Source organism: Caretta caretta, chromosome 13, assembly GCF_965140235.1.
Source record: "Caretta caretta isolate rCarCar2 chromosome 13, rCarCar1.hap1, whole genome shotgun sequence".
NCBI lineage: Eukaryota > Metazoa > Chordata > Testudines > Cheloniidae > Caretta > Caretta caretta.
In genome coordinates this window covers 26,194,440-26,214,381 of record NC_134218.1, presented here as the reverse complement: position 1 = coordinate 26,214,381, position 19,942 = coordinate 26,194,440, and the positions used below count along the sequence as shown (strand labels likewise).

The 19,942-nt window shown below is 48.6% G+C and overlaps 1 protein-coding gene across 2 annotated transcripts in view; it reads right to left on the bottom strand.

Annotated features, from left to right (window-relative positions):
• GGT7 (gamma-glutamyltransferase 7) overlaps positions 1–14,526 on the bottom strand; it is a 49,004-nt gene extending 34,478 nt beyond the window's left edge. Inside the window, exons 1-3 of one of the 2 annotated variants that reach the window (XM_048820290.2) lie at positions 14,274–14,526; positions 4,223–4,449; positions 1,175–1,326 (exon numbers count right to left, since the gene is read on the bottom strand). In XM_048820290.2, coding sequence (XP_048676247.2) covers positions 1,175–1,326; positions 4,223–4,449; positions 14,274–14,460 — 566 coding nt within the window. In that variant the 5' untranslated portion in view covers positions 14,461–14,526. Of the gene's footprint in view, positions 1–1,174; positions 1,327–4,222; positions 4,450–5,303; positions 5,754–14,273 lie in introns of those variants that run through there. The other variant, XM_048820291.2, reaches the window with a different exon arrangement.
• Positions 14,527–19,942: the final 5,416 nt, after the last annotated feature.

Below are 19,942 nucleotides of genomic sequence, written 5' to 3'. Positions count from 1 at the left end.
CTGGGGTTGGGGATTAGGGAGCATTCCACCACCTTTTAACCTCTGCCGATCCTGGAGGCCAGATCCATCCCTACACATGCTAGAGCAGGCTCAGGGCTGCTCTAGCTTGTGCTTGCTGGAATAACCTTCTGGGGACCCTTCAACTGGTCCTGGATCACCAGAGTGCAGCACTCTCCAGCCATGCCTCTCTCCTGCCACTGGCCCACCTTAGTAATGCAAAGCTGCCAGAAGGATGGGAGAAAGGATCTGGTCTACCACTGTCACAATGATTTGGTAGCCACCCTTGCCTCCCTACCAGCAGCCAGCATGACAGTTTAGACTAAGGACTAGATTGCATCTGTAAAGCCACTAACTGTGTTGGGGGGCGGGGGTGCAATGGCAAACCTCCGCAGCAGGAGATCCTAGAAGCAGCATGCATGACTCAGGGGAGCATGTGTCAGACTGGCTCCCAAAAACTCTCCCCACACTCCCCCGGCTCTGCTGGCTGCTGCAGAGGGGGTAAGGCCATAGCCCTCTCCCTTTGGGGAGGCTAATATCACCATCAGCACTAGCCTTGAGCAGTCCTTTTGCGCAGGAAGAGCAAGCAGGGAGGGATAGCTCCGTGGTTTGAGCATTGGCCTGCTAAACCCAGGGTTGTGAGTTCAGTGCTTGAGGGGGCTGTTTAGGGATCTGGGGCAAAACTGGGGACTGGTCCTGCTTTGAGCAGAGGGTTGGTCTAGATGACCTCCCGAAGTCCCTTCCCACCCTGAGATTCTATGATTCTAAGGACAGAGCATTACCAGCCAGTAGGGAGGCACACAGAGGAGAAGGATCTTTGTAGCGTCTCCCCTGCTTTCAGGGCTGCGAAGGGCTCATCGGGCTCCATCCCTGCAATGAGGATGTAGTGAAAGCCTTCCCCATTTCCAGCCGGCAGGGGCACAAAGGAGGCAAGAAGCACTGAGTCAAATGACACTTTGTGATCCCAATTCCTCCTGTGCCCATCCCCGGAGCACAGGGTAGCCCTGGGCTGCAACACAGAGAGGAACCCTGCACCACCTGCCTGAACAGACTCCTGACCCAACACTGGCCCCATTGCCCAGACCCAGTGCCCTCCTGGTTCTGCCCCCCTCAGCATGCCGCCACACCGAGCAGGCCCTCTCAGCAAAGGGGAGCACAGCGACCGGTTTGCACCTACCCGCCAATGCCGGATGTGTGGGGGTTGATTATTCCTGCGCACAGAGCTGCGGCGATGGCTGCGTCCACGGAGGATCCCTGCTTGTTGAGCACCTCGATGCCCAGCGCCGTGCAGCGGGCAGCGTCGGTGACCACAGCACCCTGGTGGAATATCTAGGAGAAGCAAAGCCATGCGGTACTGTAGGAGAAAGGCAGTGCCATCTGCTAGCAGAAGGAGCATTTCCCACACTTTCATTCAAGCCCACGGCAGGGCCTGGTCTGGGGCCCAGAACGAACATGGGCAGCAGAAGATGGATTGTGTCTGGGTGCAATTCAAGGGGTTGGTTTTGACCTGTGAATTGCTGAGCAGCTGGATTCCCGACTACGCCACTCCTCGGGCTGGAGCTAAGACTGCCCGGAGACAAAAGGCCTCCAGCCACTACTACCGGTGAAGTGCCCCCTGGCCAAATGTTCTAATGCAGCAGATCGTTCCTACAGCCACGCTCTAGCCCTAGGTATACCATGTTATGTCACGATCACAAATGGCACCTGGACAGGGCTGAGAACAGCTAGCCTCTTTGTTCTACTCAAACCTCTTCATGTTTTGTACGTTTTCAAAATCCCATAAAAACTTTTAAGAAAACACAAAGGCAGACACCACAAGCAACCCCCACAGCACAGCCTTCATCCCACCCACACACCTAAACACAACCCCATAGCAGGGCCCCCATCCTCCCACACACACACCTAAACACAACCCCGATAGCAGGGCCCCCATCCCCCCCCACACACCTAAACACAATCCCCGCAGCAGGGCCCCTATCTTCCTACACACACCTAAACACAACCCCCGCACCCCGGCCCTCATTTCCCCCCCACACCTAGACACAGTCCCCACAGCAGAGCCCCCCCCATCACCTCCAGGCACCTAAACACAACCCCTGCAGCAAGGCCCCCCATCCCCCTGCACACACCTAAACACAATCCCCACAGCAGCCCCCTCCCCTCCCATCATCCCCATGCACCTAAATAAAACCCCTACAGCAGGGCTCCCATCCCCACACACACACCTAAACACAACCCCTATAGCAGGTCTCCTCATCCCTCTGCACACACCTAAACACAACCCCCACAGCATGTCCTGGCTATTTGTCAAGGGTGATCAGGAAACAGTTTGCTTTTACATGTTCAGCACCTAGGTACAGTACTCTAACTGTGGGCACTCTAAAAATACACGACAGACAGACAGACAAGTGGTTAGACAGACTGCTATCTAAACAGATATCTATTGCAAGTGAACTTTGAGCATCAGCAAGAGTCCAAATAATTGAAAGAGCAAGGCTGCTCCTTTCCCACTCTGAGACCTGCCCCAGGACATCTAGCCAGGACCTCCCCTCTCATTGAGCAGTATGGGGAGGACAGCGTGGTCAAGACCCACTGACACCTGTTTGCGACACACACACCCTAGTTACCTGACATCACAGCACACTAGTAAATGTTCTGTAGCCTTGTCATAAATATAAAGGGAAGGGTAAACACCTTTAAAATCCCTCCTGGCCAGAGGAAAATCCCTTTCACCTGTAAAGGGTTAAGAAGTTAGGATAACCTCGCTGGCACCTGACCAGAATGACCAATGAAGAGACAAGATACTTTCAAAGCTGGAGGGGGGAGAAACAAAGGCTCTCTCTGTCTGTGTGATGCTTTTGCCGGGAACAGAAAAGGAATAGAGTCTTAGAATTTAGTAAGTAATCTAGCTAGATATGCGTTAGATTCTGTTTTGTTTAAATGGCTGAGAAAATAAGCTGCGCTGAATGGAATGGATATTCCTGTTTTCTGTCTTTTTGTAACTTAAGGTTTTGAATAGAGGGATTCTCTATGTTTTGAATCTGATTACTCTGTAAGGTATTTACCATCCTGCTTTTACAGAGGTGATTCTTTTACTTTTTTTCTTCAATTAAAATTCTTCTTTTAAGAACCTGATTGCTTTTTCATTGTTCTTAAGATCCAAAGGTTTGGGTCTGTGTTCACCTATGCAAATTGGTGAGGATTTTTATAACGCCTTCCCCAGGAAAGGGGGTGTAGGGTTTGGGGAGGATTTTGGGGGGAAAGACGTTTCCAAGCGGGCTCTTTCCCTGTTATATATTTGTTAGACGCTTGGTAGTGGCAGCAATAAAGTCCAAGGGCAAAAGGTAAAATAGTTTGTACTTTGGGAAAGTTTTAACCTAAGCTGGTAAAAATAAACTTAGGGGGTTTTCATGCAGGTCCCCACATCTGTACCCTAGAGTTCAGAGTGGGGAGGGAACCTTGACAAGCCTATTTTGTCAAAGCAACAAAGTCTCAGTAAAATGGGCCTGCACATCAGTGCTGCCTTTCCTGTGAAACCCTTGCAGTGAAGTGGGGCGAGACCGCCCGTGTGTAAAATATGAGACACGGGCAGGGAATAGCAGGGGGTTCCACTGTCATTTAAACCATTACACTGCCTAATCCCAGTTAAGAATTATAACCCTCAATGACAGATGTGCCACACAATATACAGACCAGCAACATATCATTTTGCCCTGTGATTGTCAGAAAAGTGACTATGTACCAATGGTGCCTTCTGCCTTAATAATAGAGCTGCTCGCTGCATTTATTCAGGTTCGGGTTTTTCTCCTGCTTGAACCACAGAGCCAGCCAGGGCAGGATGAGCTGGATTCTGTTCTCTCCAGTGCATCATCATCAAAACCTCACAGATAAATCTGGTTGCATAATCTCTGCCTGCAGCGATGATGCAAAAGCAGAGAGTACCCAGCTTGATTCTCAGATCCTGCAGGGAGTTTACAGCATTGGCTGGTAGAAAAAGCTTTTGCTGTGTAAACGGTTCTGATTTGATGTGGAATCACTGAGAGGGAATCAGTATGGAGGCTCCCAGTCTCAATTCTACAGTCCCTTTTTGACATTACCAGCATTTGCTGGGTTTCTTAACTGATAAGCGCAAAGGAGGAAGCTGTAGTTCCCAGCAGGCAATTGTTCCCATAGCTAGATTATCGTCCTTTTAAAAAAAAAAAAACAAAAAAAACCCTCCGCTTACCTGTGGGTCCCCAAAGTAGATCTGCATGATCAGGGCCACCGTGACTCCCATCGCAAAGGTTAAGCAGGCTGTGATGATCACCGTCAGCCCATCCTGGCGGCAGCTGCAGTCTGCAGAGAATGGGTCTTTGCTGGTCTCCCGCAGCGGCGAGACATCCTGACTGCCCATCTCCGATGAAGATGACGGCAGGCGCTGGAGGCGAGCTGATTTCAGGAAAGAATCTGGATCTTCAGAGGCAGGAAGGAAAGGGAATGAGGGTTAGGTATTGAGGAAGCTTGGGTTCTTATTCCAGTGCATACACTGCACTAGTATTACACCTGTACCTGTTCCAACAAAGCTATTATCTTCCCTATTGAGCTTTCAATAGATTTTTCTGGCTCACATACTGCTTTGGGTTGTTTTACTCCTACCTTCCTTTAACACTTGTTAGCCTTAAGGGGACTTTTCCCTGGAAACAGTGAGATTTAGACAGCTAAGATGTCTGAATTTTTCCTGATGCAGCAGATGGATGGACAGACTGAGGACACCAACATTTCCAGCAATGAACCCATGATTAATGCCCTTTTGGGCTTGGTTGTAACACAGATCCCATGTTATTCTGCTTGCAGATCAGTCTCAGAAATGCTGCAGAAGATGCAGTTAAGACCAAAAACCCATTGACATTACTTGGGCTCTGTGCTTAAGGTAAAGCAACTCAATCAAACATACCCACATCAAAATAGAAGGCACCAACATTATAATTACTGTGATCAAAGGCTGGCAAAGTGGGAGTAGAGGGAGTAGGGAAACTCTATCTACCTGTCTGTCTATCTATGGTACATTAGCGGTTCACAGCAACTCAACTAAATCTAAAGGCATTCAGGAAGCAAGGAGACTGTTTCACTTTCCCACTACTTAAGGCTTTTGAACAATGACGAGGAGAAATGCAAAATCTGGTGACTCAATGTAATTACAATATCAGAAATGATACAGTCAACAGAAGGCAGTCATGTGTCCCACTGCCAGGATTTAACCGGGAGGAAAAGGCCAGAACAGCAAACAAAGTGCACATCACTTCCACGTGACTTTGAAAACAATTTACCTTACTGTTCAAGGTTCTTCAGATCTATATTTTCTTCATCTGTTGTTTTCCCAGAGTTGATGATTGTGAGAAGAGCCTGCACAGAGGGCATTACCTGGGAGTTAAAATAGCCATTGGGACATGGGCCGGACTCAGCTGCTATTTAAATCCTGCTTCAAATAGAGATTTATGAGAGGTGTGCTGTCACCAGCATTCCCTGCTCAAACACACTCCAGTTGGCTGAGATGAGGTCATGTGCCCAATGGAAATTTTACACCATTCCAAGGCTGACCACATTATTTACCACTTAGTCACCATTGGCTGCCTTTTTAAATTTTTTTACCATGTCCTAGCCAGTGATTGGCTGAGATTCATTACATGGGCCTATCACACCCAATCCAATTGTCTATGGTTATCTAAGAGTAGGACCTTTCAGTGCTCTCTTGTTCCTGTCCCTCCGGGTGGTTCTGGGGGCAGTGGGTATTAGAGCTGTTACAGTCGTCTTCCCTGTGCTTCCTCTCTTGTTCAGGTGAAGCAAGTTCCTCTTGAGTTGCAAATGCTGGCATCGTCAGAGCTCAGGTGCAGCTAGGGTTGCCAACAGTCCTGTATTACAAGGGACGTCCCTTATTTTTCCATCTCTGTACAACGAGATCGGGAGTTGCTGAGTGCTGCAAAAAGCTGCAAGTATAGGTGAGTACTGCTTATTGATGATGATAATAATAATTAATTATACATAAGGTCAGATTCTCCTCCCACTTATACCAGGCTTTCATCAGTGAAACACCATTGATTCGAATGGGATCACTCCTGGTTTGCACTAGTGTGAGAGGAGAGTCAGGCCCAGAGACGCCTTTCGAGAGTGATTGTGTAGCAGGTACAAACGTTCCTGGACAGCATCCCAGCCTGGAGGATGCTAGGATATGCAGCCCAGCAAGAAACCAGCCTCAGAGCCACAAGAGGTGTTCTGCAGAAGTGAACTGGCTGGCAGCACCTAGAGCAGAGAAAGGGGGGGATACGGGGGGGTGGGGGGAGGAGACTGTGGATGGAAGAGAAGAGCTGTTCTCTCGCCCTGTGGTAAAAAGGCTGCATATTAACGGGATTTGGTGGTTCACAATTAAAATGATTGGCTCTTGGTTCGAATATGTGATCAGCAGGCCTCCTGCAGCTGAGTACTATCTGCAACTAGTCATCATTTTTATTAACCCAAGGGGCAGCAGGTTCCACACCATCTCCCTGGAAAAGAGAGAGAGGCACAGAGCTGCCACCAGTCACTGCAGGGGGAAGGGACTGGCCAAGAGGGGCCTCTGCCCCCTTGCCCCTGGGGGAGTAGGCCAGGAGCCCTGAGACATTCTTTGTCAGTTTGTAGCTATTTTTCCTCTTAAGCCTAATGCTATTTCTGCGGGGTGAGCAGATTGGGATGAGGGGACCCTGCATCAGCAATATTTTAGCAGGTTGGCTGGGGCAGCCCAAGAGAGGGGAGGGAATGGGGTTGAGGGATGATCTGGAAAATAATAAAATAAAACCAAACGTAACAAGTTGTGTCCCTCTGCCCTTTTATTTCACTCGGCTGTTATCTGTCTGGTACTGTCGGTCAGTCTTGCCAATGCAGCTTGTAAACTCTTTGAGGCAAGGCCTGTCTCTTCCTATATGATTGTACAGCACCTAGCCCAATGAGGGCCCTCATCCTGACTGGGGCCTTTGGGCACCACTGTAATATAAATGATTAATAAAATACATAATAATAATATGCCTCAGCTCCAGTCAGTACCTAACTCAATCAGCTAAGAGGGAGCATGACTGCTGGCAGCCTGGTCTCTGCCTCATCTTCAGCCCCATTTGTCAGGGGAGCAGGAATAGTCCGGGGCTAACGTTAGGCTGTCCCTGCTCATCCTGTACTAAGGACACATTCCCCTGTCCTCACTGGTGGGCTTGGCTCACTAGCCAAGCTGAACAGGTGGAGATGAAAAGCCCCAATTAACCTCTTAATGTCTTTACCAGCCTCCTCCCACGTGCGCCTGGGGAAAGCAGCAGTTATGAGTTTCCAGGTCCTGTCTCATTCCTGACATTTAAAAAACACTAGGCCAAATTGAGACCTGGGGTAAACAGGTGCAACTCCACTGGGGTCAGCATGGGCCCCAATTCTAATCTCAGTTACACTGCACTAAATCAGGAGTATCTGCACTGGAGTTAATAAAGTTATAACTTCTTACACCAATCTCATTTACTCTGGAGCAACTCAGGAGTCAGGGCACTGCCAGGGCAAAGCATAAGAGATCAAGCTTGGCCCGCTGTATTTATTTACCAACTTATAAAAGCACCCTTATCCCCTAAGGCGGGGGTGAGGGTGGGGGAGGCATGCAACCTACAGCCCGTAAGCCATACACAGCCCACCAGAGCATTTCATAAGGTCCCAGCCTGCTTTGACACAATATACTAACAGCCAATTCATTAGCTTTTTGTGGGACTGTTTACATCATTTTTCCTGTTTTCTATAATTGATACACATTTTATGCACTCATTTCTTTATTTGTTTTTAAATAGACAATACTGCACATAGAAACAACCTATCTAAATACATACAAAACAACAAACAAACTAATAATCAGTACAGGTGACTTTAAATCTTATTGAAATATGTAGAATCCATTTGGCCCCCACAAGGTGGTGCTTAGGTTTATGTGGCCCTCCTGTGTAATAAGGCTGGGCGCCATTGCCCTAAGGACTAGGCACCTATACAACCTTCAACCAAGACATGACTCGTTAATAATACCAGACAGTAACTCAGTCAAAACCCTCCCCCTGCATTTCACCTCTAGAGACCAGGGCTGCAATCCTGCCTCAGGTCACCCATGAAACTGTGTTTGATGTTCTCATCTGAGTCCCCAGTGGATGTTGGTCAATAGCAAAGAAACCCCACACAGTGCAACACAGCTGGGTGCCTCTTCTCAACAGGAGCTCAAGTTGGACAGGGCAGTCAGGGCGGGCAGTGGCTGCGTATAGGCTGGGGTGATGGGAAGAGGCCCAAGACTGGAACATCAAAAGATGCTGCAGGTCAGGATTGGAAGTGTTTTGGCAGAGCCAGGTGGAAGCCCAGAATTGGAAGAGTAGAAGGGCATAGGTCAGGATAAGCTGAACTGTATGGGGGGGCCCACAACTGGACTAGCAGGGGAGGTAATTACTTTTGCAGAGCTGGGGCAAAAGTGGGGGGCAAATTGTGCACATCCCCTGGCTCCAGCCAGCATTCACACTTCTCTCAATTCCACCAGCACCACATTCATCTATAGCAAGAAAATCAAATGACAACTACCAATGCTCTCTTACTTGGAGAATAAAAGCAGCAGGAATCTCTGTGCAAAACCGTGGATGTCTCCAATCTCAATGCTAAGCCACGCTTCTCTTGTACTACTATAGAGCTCTGGAACTGAGACTGCGGGACTGAAAATTAGACCTCAGCCATGCCTATAGTTGGGATGACAGAGCTCAACACATGCCCCATTCTTTCCCCAGTAAAACCCAGACCCTTGGTGCTCCTTCTACCCCTGCTCAAACATTGCCCATCACTTGGGAAGACACCCCCTGTGGAGACTTCCAAGGCAAACAGTTACACCAGGGCGGGTCATTTGTTCCTTGGGGCCCCAGGCACACTTTGATACCCCACGTATTATACACTCAGGAGTTGGGAGGAGAGGTAGGCAGGTGAATGTGGGAGGGTTTTGCAGCTGAAAAATGGGATTTGAGCACTTGTCAGTAAGGGGAATTTCAGCAACTGGTGGGGCTTTGGCATCTGTCATGGGTCAGTCTGAGAGAGCCAGGCTGTGGGGCTGGTCCCGAGGGAGGGTCCACGGGGAGCCAGTGTTCAGAGGAAGTTGAAGGTGAATGTAGGGAAAAGCTGCTGCAAGAGCAGCACCCTCCAACAGGTAAGGCCTGGTGTAACCACCCTTTAGCCCAGGGGTTCTCAAACTGGGGTTTGTGACCCCTCAGGGGGTCCCGAGGTGGTTACGTGGGGGTCATGAGCTGCCAGCCCCAAGCCCAGCCATGCACGGGGCTGAGAGCCCAGAGCCCCAACAGCCCAGATCCACCCTTACCACCGTTCACCTCCAACCCCGCTCCTCCTCCAAAGAAAGGACGCCAAAATAGAAATTTGCCCAGAGCGCCATTTTTCCTAAGGCCGGCCCTGAGACTGACACAGCATTAGAGGGTTTGATTAATTCAGCTCTTCAGCTGCTGAATAAACTGCATGAATGTGTTTTTAATTTATAAGGGGGGGTCCCACTCAGAGGCTTGCTGCGTGAAAGGCGTTACCAATACAAAAAGTTTGAGAAGCACTTCTTTAGCCCATACAGTATTGGCCTGTCCCTACACCGCTCAGAGCTCTAAACCCTGTGTCACCCTGCAGCTTTTAATCCTTGTTTGGCCCTGTACATTAATATAGTGACAGGCAAATAATCCAAATACTGGGCGGGTGCACAGTGCCTGCTATCCAAGGATCTCAGAGACCTTCACAGGCATTAATGAATTCAGCCTCAAAACACAACTTGCAGGCAGGGATGCACTTGTACCCCAGTGTAGCGATGGGGAAACCAGAGAATAGAGAGATGACCTTGGGCCAGTCATGTCACACGGGATGTCCATGGCAGAGCTGGGAACAGCCGCCTGAGAGAAAGAACACTCCAGTGGTTTGGGCATTAGCCCATGAGCTGGGTTCAATTTCTTGCTCTGCCACAGACTTCCTGTGTGAAACTGGGCAAGTCATTCGGCCTCAATTTCCTATCTGTGAAAGGGGGATAACAGCAATGCCCTGCCTCACAGGGATGCTGTGAGGATAAACACATTAATGATTGAGAAGTGCTCAGATAATGTGGTAATGGGGGGCCATATAAATACCTCAGTTAGAATCCAACCCTCCTCATTCCCCGCACTGGAGTGGCCTGTCTATAGGCTCAGAAAGACAGCGCTCGTCTGGTTCCATCTGATTCTCGATGGAAGGTGCTCTTCACAACCACAGGGAATACAATTTTTTATTAAATGAGAGCTTAGATTGGGCAGACAACGAAGACCTAGATTACCACTTCCTCAATCTTCCAAATAATGTCTCCTAGTTGACACTGGTGAGTGCACAAGTAGATTTTTCAAAGCCACTTGATGTTACACTCATGTAAGCTTTTAGATTTTCATTTATACAATGGAATACGGGAGTAGGACCATGAAACATTCAAAAATGTCAGCTGCGCAATTGTGTAACAGATTTCTGCATGAAACTACTGCAGCCTGGTGGGGAAATTCAGTACCTGTGCACACAAATAGCCAGATTTGCATGCACCATCACGATAATGGCATACATCAAATCATAGAACTGTATGGCTGGAAGGGGCCTCAAGAGGTCATCTAGACCGGCCCCCTGTACTGAGGCAGGACCAAGAATACCTAGAGACCATCCCTGACAGGTGTTTGTCTAACCTGTTCTTAAAAACCTCCACAACCTCCCATGGAAGCCTATTTCAGTATTTAACTCCCTTTTAGTTAGAAATCAGAGGGGTAGCCATGTTAGTCTGTATCCACAAAAACAACGAGGAGTCCGGTGGCACCTTAAAGACTAATAGATTTATTTGGGCATAAGCTTTCATGAATAAAAAAACCCCACTTTAAAGCGTTTTTTACCCACGAAAGCTTATGCCCAAATAAATCTGTTAGTCTTTAAGGTGCCACCAGACTCTTTGTTTTTTTAGTTAGAAAGTTTTTCCTAATATCTAACTTAAATATCCCTTGTTGCAGTTAAGCTGATTACTTCTTATCCTACCTTCAGTGGCCCTGGAGAACAATTCATCACCCTCCTCTTCATAACAGCCCTTACCTTATTTGAAGACAGTGATCAGGTCCCCCCCAGTCTTCTTTTCTCAAGACTAAACATGCTTGGTTTTTTAACCTTCCCTCAGAAGTCAGGTTTTCTAAACCATTGTCATTTTGGTTGCCCTTCTCTGGACTCTTTCCAATTTGTCCACATCTTTCCTAACGTGTGACACCCAAACGGGACACAGAACTCCAGCTGAGGCCTCACCAGTGCTGAGTAGAGCAGGACAATTACCTCCTTTGTCTTACATACAATGCTCCTATTAACACATCCCACAATGATGTTAGCCTTTTTCACAGCTGCATCACACTGGTGGATCATATGTGATTTGTGACCCACTTATAACCCCAAGATCTTTTTCTGCAGTGTTACTGCCCAGCCAGTTATTCCCCATTTTGTAGCTGTATATTTCATTTTGCCTTTCTATGAGTAGCACTTTCCGTTTGTCTTTATTGAATGACATCATGTTGGTTTCAGACCAGTGCTCCAATTTGTAAAGGTCATGTTGAATCCTGTCCTCACAAAGTGCTAGCAACCCCTCCCAGCTTAGCGTCATCCGCAAATTTTATCAGCATATTCTCCACTCCATCATCCAAGTTATTAATGAAAATACTGAATAGCATTGGACCCAGGACAGACCCCTGTGGAACCTCACTACATAGGTGACGCATGAAATTGTGCTTGCATTTTGCACACACAATGATATACCTAAAGTTTTTGGAAAATCTTTCCCATAGATTCCAAGGTAAAGTAACTAAGGAGACATTTCTCTCTTGGGCCTGAAAGTGAAAGTGACATGGAATGGCATGAAATGAAAATGGATTATGAAAACTTAGTCATTTATTAGAACGTGATCAAGGAAATTAAAAGGTAAAAACCATGACCCCTTGCAAATTAGCTTTCAGTCCTCAAAGTCAGTGGGTCAAAGACTTGACTGGGAGCTATACAAAACAGTCCTTGCCTTGACAGAGAGATGCATGTACAGTATTTGTTCTCAGTCTGGTGACTCAGTGGTAGCAGCCCTGACCATCTGATACTGTCCAGTCATCACTGGGAACCAAATACTTTGCTGGTCTGAGGGAGGGAAGCAACAGCTAGTTACATGGATCATTGTCACATCAGGAAGGTATTAATGGACTAGGGGCCAAATTAATCCCTAGCGTAAATCTACTAACGTCAACAGAGTCTATAGAACTCTCTATAGTTACACTGGGGATGAATCTGACCTACAGTCTCTAAACCACTTGGTTTCACTTAGACATGAGTTGGAGCTGGGGTGTGCGTGGGGCAGGGGACAGTCACAGAGGCGGCGCTGGGGCAGGTGGAGGGAGTGAATTTGGATCCATTGGAGAAAAATATGACTTTGATCATCTGTAAGGAAACAATTTTTTAAAAAGAGTTAATCAAGAATAATTTAAAACCCAACCAATTTTATTAAAACCAGGCAGTTGACAGGAACAATTCACAGCTCTTTGCAAGTGTCTGTCTGTCTTTGCAGCTGCTATTACACTACCAAACTGGAGACCCCAGCAAACTAAAGTGGGGAAACAGGGCAGACGATGGTAAAGATGATGACACAAGATCTTAGCAAGATCCTCCTGAGCCTAATAAGATATAGGGAATACTAATAATTAAGAATAAAAAGGGTAGTGACATTCCATGTGCTTGCTGTGAATGAGAGGGGGAGATGGGCTGATCAATGGGTATGAGGATGTTTGGATGAAGGGATAATGCAGGGCAGTAATGAACTAAGTGGAGGGGCTGGTAAGAGTGAGGGGAGTCGAGGGCAGGGTAACACAAAAGCAGATGAGGTGTTCCCCTGGGAAAGGCTGAAATGTCAGACTCAGTTGCCTAAATTCTAGAAGATTCTGAGAGTGAGCGACACGCCCCAGTGTGGTATTTTTTGGGAAAGTGAGTAACAGGACATAACTGTGTTTTAATTATGACCCCAAACCATTTCCAAGGACTCAGCATGGATCAAGGACGTAGTTCAGTCTTGTCTACAGTACAAGACCAAGCTGTACTTCAACCATCTTGGGAGACAGCCACAAGAAAAGAAGTGATCACTAGGTGGATCTGGGCAGTATCTGCCATGTTCTGGCTAGCACTGGGAGGTAGGTTTGGGCCTGCCTTGTGTCAGAGAGAGCCCCACTCCCCAGTAGCTGGGTTTTGCCTGCGTTCTGAGAGCTTCCCTCCCTGCATGAGGAGATTCCCCACTGCACAGGGAAATCCTACCCCCAAGGGCGTAGGACTCCCACAGGCTCTGGCCAATCTGCCCTGCAAGGTGAGGGAAGATCAACAGCCCAGCCACTGAAGAATGCCAAGTCCTGTGTGAATTGAGAGAAGAAAAGGGGTGGTCCCCTTGGCAGATCCCTGAAGGGCAGGGGAAAGACCAGCCAGCCACACCCCGAAGACAGTGGGTGAAAGAACACCCAAACCCGTTCCCCAAAAGGCTCCAAGAGTGAATCCTGAGTGGAACCAGGGCCAGGGGCTTTCGCGAGACCTGAAACTGGGAAACTGAGGGGGCTAGTGAGGGGTGGGCTGCCTGGTCCAGATTTGGAGCAGCTGCGATGTGAGTGCTGGAGTCTTTGGCAGCCAGGCCCAGAGAGGAGTGGGGGCGAGGGAGGGGGCCAGCAGTGAGAAGGGGCAGGGAGAGGAGAGATGGAGGCAGGAATGAGGGAAGGGTCTGAGGAAAGGAAGGGATCGGAAGAAGCAGAAAATAGGGAAGGGGGGAAGGAGGCAGCAGCGGCCGTGGAGGCGGGGGTGCATGCAGGGGGCGGGCTGCAGACGGGGATAGCGAGGGGTGCACGGCTTGGTGCAATGGGGGGGTGCGGGTGGGCGAAGCTGGATACAGAACCCTGTGAAGGGCAGCCCCGGCTGGAGGCGTGCGGGGGAAGGGGGCCGGTCCTGGAGCGGGTGGCTGCAGGGAGGGCCGGCGGGGCGGGAGCTGCAGCGAAGGGCGGGCAGCCGGGATGCAGGGAGCGAAGCAGGGGCGGCTGCCGGGCTGGCTGGAGAGAGGCGGCGCGGGAGGGAAGCGGCGGCGGAGGGATGCAGGAGGCGGCCGGGAGGGAGGGACCGGAGGCGCGGAAGGATGCTGGGCCGAGGGGAGGGGGCGCCGGGGGCTGCCGGCCGGCTCCTCTCACCCGTGTCCTGCTCGCCCAGGAACGCGTCCTCCTCCTTCCTGGAGCGCAGGCAGCCCTCGGCCGCCGCGCCGGCCGGCTCCTCCTCGGGCAGGCGGGGGAAGCTGGTGATGCTCATGTAGTCCACGGGCGAGTAGGCGCCCAGGGTGCTCTGCTGGCTCGCCTCCTTCTCCGCGGCCGCCGCCGCCATCCTGCCCCGGCTCGGCTCGGCTCGGCCCGGCCCGGCTCAGCCCCGCTCCGGAAGTGACTGAGGCCAGCGGCACGGAGGGGAGGGAGGAGCGGGCGCCCGGCCCCCGGCTGCGTAGCGCAGGGACAACAGGTGGCCGGGATCCGCCTCTGCAAGGGAAAGGCCCCGGGGGTGGGGGGCTCTCGCACCTGTGAGGGAGGATCCCCCGGGGAGGGGGGATCCCCCAGCCTCTTCACCTGGCAGGGATGCCCCTGCCCCGGGAGAGGGGAGATACAGCTGCTCCTCGCCTGGAATCCAGCTATTATCCCTGCCTGGGAGCAGCGCCCCTGTTGCTGGACCAGGGGCATCCAAGGCACGATCACCCCCGTTTCTGCACCCTCTCCCCAGCCAAAGACAGCACCAGGAGTCAGGGGCCATGGAGGGTGCAAGGGAGCTGGGTGTCTACCTGCCCCTTGTGCTGGGTGGCTAACCAGGCTGGTGAACCCTGGGCCCTTTGCAGTTAGGGGGAGTTCTGCCCGTGACTGCACTGGTGCCAGGATGTCAGTCCGGGCTAAGCAGATGTGACCCCTCAGTACCGCTGTGGGCACAGTTTGCACCTGCCTTAGGGGAGCTGCCCTGGTAGAAGTGTGTTACCGAACGGCCCGGCTCAGCCTTTGTATAGGCCTCAGGCAGTGGGTAACAGTGTAATTAGCTGAACTTGTCCTTCCCGCCCTTCCAACAGGAGCCATATGGTTGTTTCTTCTGGCCCAAGCTGCTAGCCATGCGGGGTTGTTTCCATTATGATGCCCCAGGTATGTTGTTTGGTGCAATCCTGTTTATGGACAAAGGATAGACACACCAGCCTGGTTCCCTGAACGCAGTAGAACCAAACAGCAGCACGCAGTTCCCTTGCTCAGAAATCCCCAAGCCTGCCTTTCCAAAGTATTCCATGCTCAAGGAGATCTGTCTGTCTGCTTCTCTGGCTCGTAGTTGGCTTTCCTCTCACCCATACAGCCTGCCAAACAACCCCACAGCCTCTGTGTTTGCAATCAGGGAACCCCACAGCCCATATATCTTACCTTCTGCTCAGGCCTTGCCCTCTGGCCCATTGCCTTGGGCGGTAGCTTCTTTTGTTTCCAGATCTCTTTCTACATAAAGGGGCTTCCTTGCTGCTTCCACTGAGTCTGAAAGAAGAGTGCTTAGCACACCTATTGACTTTAACTGGGCTGTGATTGTCTAGTCTAGTGATCAGAGACTCACCTGATGGCAGCTGTAAGCACTTTCTAGCATAACCATATCTATTTATCCTTTCCCCATTCAGGAAGGTTAGGCCTGGGGCAGGCTGTGGCTTCTCACATCTTCAGTACAGACATATGGCCACTGAGCCTATGGGCCCCAGCCTGCAATGCTCCCGCATATCTGAGCAGCCAGCCTAGCCACTTGGGCCACACACCTTTCAATATGGAACTTCACTTTGAGGCCCAGTGTTGCAGTACAGTTCCTTCTGGCCAAAGAAGCCTAAAGATGCTTGGAATGTACACATAGGGCCACATTTTAACACACCAGCTCCTAAATTGTACTTCCAACACCAACACATTGTCACAAAAGAGACAAGAGGTGTGCGTGCACACAGACGTTCCCATACACACATTCAGTGGCATGTGTAGTGTGCACAGTTGCTTCTCCACAGCTGCTTGTTTCACATATCTGATGCACGGTTAAAGTGACTGTTTGCACAAGCAAGTTCTGTTCTGGGGTTCATCTTAGCAAATGTGGTTGGAAATGTGACCCCTCCTGATCAGCATCGCAGACAGCGAGCAGCCCACAGCTGTCAACTTTTACATCCAGAAGGGGAACAAATCTAGAATTTCAGCTAGAGTTTGCTAAAACATTTTTTCCACAACAAAGGTCAAGAAAATTTGTCTCTCTTTGACCAGCTCTTGTTTAATCTCTTTTTACCCATCTGAATATTTTAATCTACATTTTTAATAATAAAATGTTGCAAATTAGTAGCTCCATGACTTAGATTGGATTCTTTTATAGTTAAGCCCCACACATGACGAGCCTAAACTGAAATGGCATGGTTATGTAAGCGATCAGAGGCTAATGGGTATGCACAATAACTGCACATTGCATTTTATGACTGAGCAACATAAACTAGCCTATGTATCCCCATGTAAATTATGATTATGGCTGCTACTTATTACAATCATTCATGTGCACAGTATGCAAAACTCCCACTGAATTAATTGACCAGAATGTTTTGTATTGTGGGTTACATCAAAACAGGTTCTACTACCCTGTCAGACTCCACAGGATTTGCATAATAATTGGAGAGGGGAAATGTCATTGTCATGGTGGGATTTAAACAGCCTTTAAGTGTATCCCAAAAGGCCCAGATGGCTCAGGACTGGGAGTGAGATAAAGAGCCTTTCATCTGCAACGTAGGTCAAATAGTGAATGAAACATGTATTCTTTTTATTATTTGTTTTATGGTATCACCCAAAGTCTCTGCTCAGGATCAAGGTCCCGTTGTGCCAGGTGCTGTACAAACAAATAGGAAGACACAGTTCCTGCCTTGAAGACCTTGCACGATAAAGCTCCAATCCTACAAACACTTTATGCAAGTTAATAGTGGAATTTAAGCACATGCCTAAGTGGTTGTAGAAGCCAGGTTGAATTTACAATAGGATGGTTGCTGAGTGGCCTCCATGGGAAATAACCTGTTTTTGTGTGGGAGTGGTGGGGGGACCTCAGTTCATTTCTTAGCAGACAGACATCAGCATCACAAAAATCACGCACTTCTTGTCAGTCTCAGAAAGAGGCCATGGACTGAATGAACTACAGAGCCTGGACTCCCCCTCTTGGTGCTCCTTGCAGCTCAGGATTGAGGTATGTTGCTGGTGGCAGGCTTGCCCTGCCACTGTCCATCCTGTACCTAGTGGGTGGACAGAAGGGTACAGTTTACAAGGCATCAGCACCTTTCACCTGCATTAAATTCACATATAAAAAGGAGCAGGGTGAGGGAAGGGAGACAGAAAATGCATTTCTGATGGAAGCCCAAAATCCCATCCAATGAATTGAATGGAAATGGGTAGAGGAAGGAATATGTTGCAGCATCTGCATGAAAGGTTGTAATATTAGAGGGGAAGCAGAATAGCTCCCTTCACATCTTTCTTGGTCTGAAGTATGCACAGATCCCATAAAAGGCCTGGAAAACTGGGGATATTGTACTTTCCGTAAATGTAAGCTGAGATTTAAAAAAAGTAAACAGAGGTGGGGAGGGAGAGAGGGAGAGAATGAAATACAATCCACAAAGTCAAAGCCACGTTAAGCAGTGCTTGCATTTCACATCTGGATTCAGCTATTCACCTAGAGATGTCCGTGCACCCCTTGCACCTATAAAATCCTCTCTTTGCATGCACAAAGACGAGGTTTCTTAAGAGCCTTCCTTTTGCATGTGCCCCATTGCACAAACTTTGAAATTTTGATTCAGAGAAGCAAAAATTTGGGCCTTTTGAGGCTGGCACTTTTTCTTAATGGATGCTCACCTGTTTATAGACTGGGACTGCATCTCATACTGTATAAGGAGCATTTTCTCTTCTGGGATCACTGTGCCTAGCTTCCAGGCAAAACACCGAGAACTTAAGAGGCTTTACTACTGTAACTCCTTCATAGTGGGGATTCCACCAGGGCTCTTCTGATGCATGCAGCTTATGCAAGATGTACATCAGCATCCTGTCTCACAGGATGGAACAGCTATGGTCACACTACGCCTGCCAGGTGCTTTCTGCAATCACAGCTTAAAAGGGTAGGTTGGCTTTAAAACAATCCTTTTGGTTGGTTATTTGAAACCTGAATGGGACAATGTCTAGTCTAATCTGGCCACAACTTCAGGTTCTGCAAAAATAAATTATTACAAGAAACAGTCAAAATGTTCGGGGGAGGGGGAACATTTCTACAAGAAGAGTTTTTGTGAAACAAATAAACCCTATGGTCCAGTGTTTGCAACTCAGACTTTGCAGGGTCTGCTGGGGTGGGAGAACCTGACAGTGAAATTAACTCAAAATTTACTATGACCTATAGTGAAACTGACTGGCACCCATTGGGAGGAATGCAGCATCTGTGCTCCAAGCAAGAAGACAGTAGCAATCTTCTCCCTCTTTCTAGACTGTTGAGCAGTGGTAGAGATGTATCAAAATGACTGCTGCATCCTGAGGTCTTCAGGAGCCTCCATCACCAGGAGGAAATTAACCCCAATGTGGAGGGCCAGCATAAAGTCTATGTGCTACTTAACTCCTGTTTAAGAGCTCTGGGTAAGCTCATTTCCCTCAGCAACAGAAGTTAGCCCAATAAAAGATACTGCCTCGCCCACTTTGCCTCTCTAATATCCTGGGACCAACAAGGCTACAACAATCCTGCATTAAAAGGGCAACACATTTCACATAGTACCACAGAGATTTCTTATATACAGTGGAGGCAGGACAGTGAGATCTGACATACTACTGCTAAACTGAGTGGTGTTTTGGTGTAACTTCATAAATAGCCCACAGTACCATAGCTTGGCAAGTCCTTTCGTACTCCAGCTTTTCTCTGGATCTTCTTCATGCTGTGGTCTCCTGTGAACTAGCTGGGACTATAGCATAAGACACTGCAATGGTGCTCATTCGAAAGGCTCATTTGCACGAGAGGAGTAAGTGTTTTTAAAAGAGAGAGAAAGAAAACAGGCAGATTTTATCACCACCTGTTACATGAGTGATTAGATATATAGTTAAGGTGCCAGTCGGTGATGCTCAAGAACATTTTGCCAGTTCCTAGGTTTCATAGGACAAAGCAAAGGTTTTAATGCTGGTGTCTAATGTTGGGGCAACAGTGCCATGCGCTTCAGCATGTCTCATGCTGGATTGGACTCTGAAATACTGACAAGGCCCCATTGCTGGTCTGATGCCCATTTCAGTTTTTAGAGCCAGAGGAATTCTTCAAAACACCACTGGGGGACAACCTGGCTGTCAAACCCTTGCTAAAAGCCAGGTTTGCTTTGTTTGCTAATCCAGAATTGCCCCCACCTTTTCTTGCTCTTCCCACCCTATTAATACACATGGACTCGAGTGAATAATTGATTTTTCTTTTGGTGTCTGAACCAAAATAGCTGAAAAAAGGTCAATTTTGAACCAAAACTGAGTTTTCCTGTCCCAAAAGAAAAATCAAAGAAGTTGTCAATGAAACATTTTGAACGTTTGTTCAAATAGATTGGAAAATATCATTTCAAAATGGACATTCCCAAAGTTTCCAAATTCACAAATAGCTTCATTCCCCCCCAAAATGCAATTTACGATTCATCAGAAAAAAGTTTCACCCCAGTCCACACACAAAGGCTACTGATTTTAGAACAAGGGCTGCTGTCTACCGTAGATGTGGGAAGTGAGTCTTAGTGGCAGACTAGGCAACAGAGGTACCATTTTTACTCATGTGTTGCAGGAAGGCTATAACTTGCATTGCCAAGGAT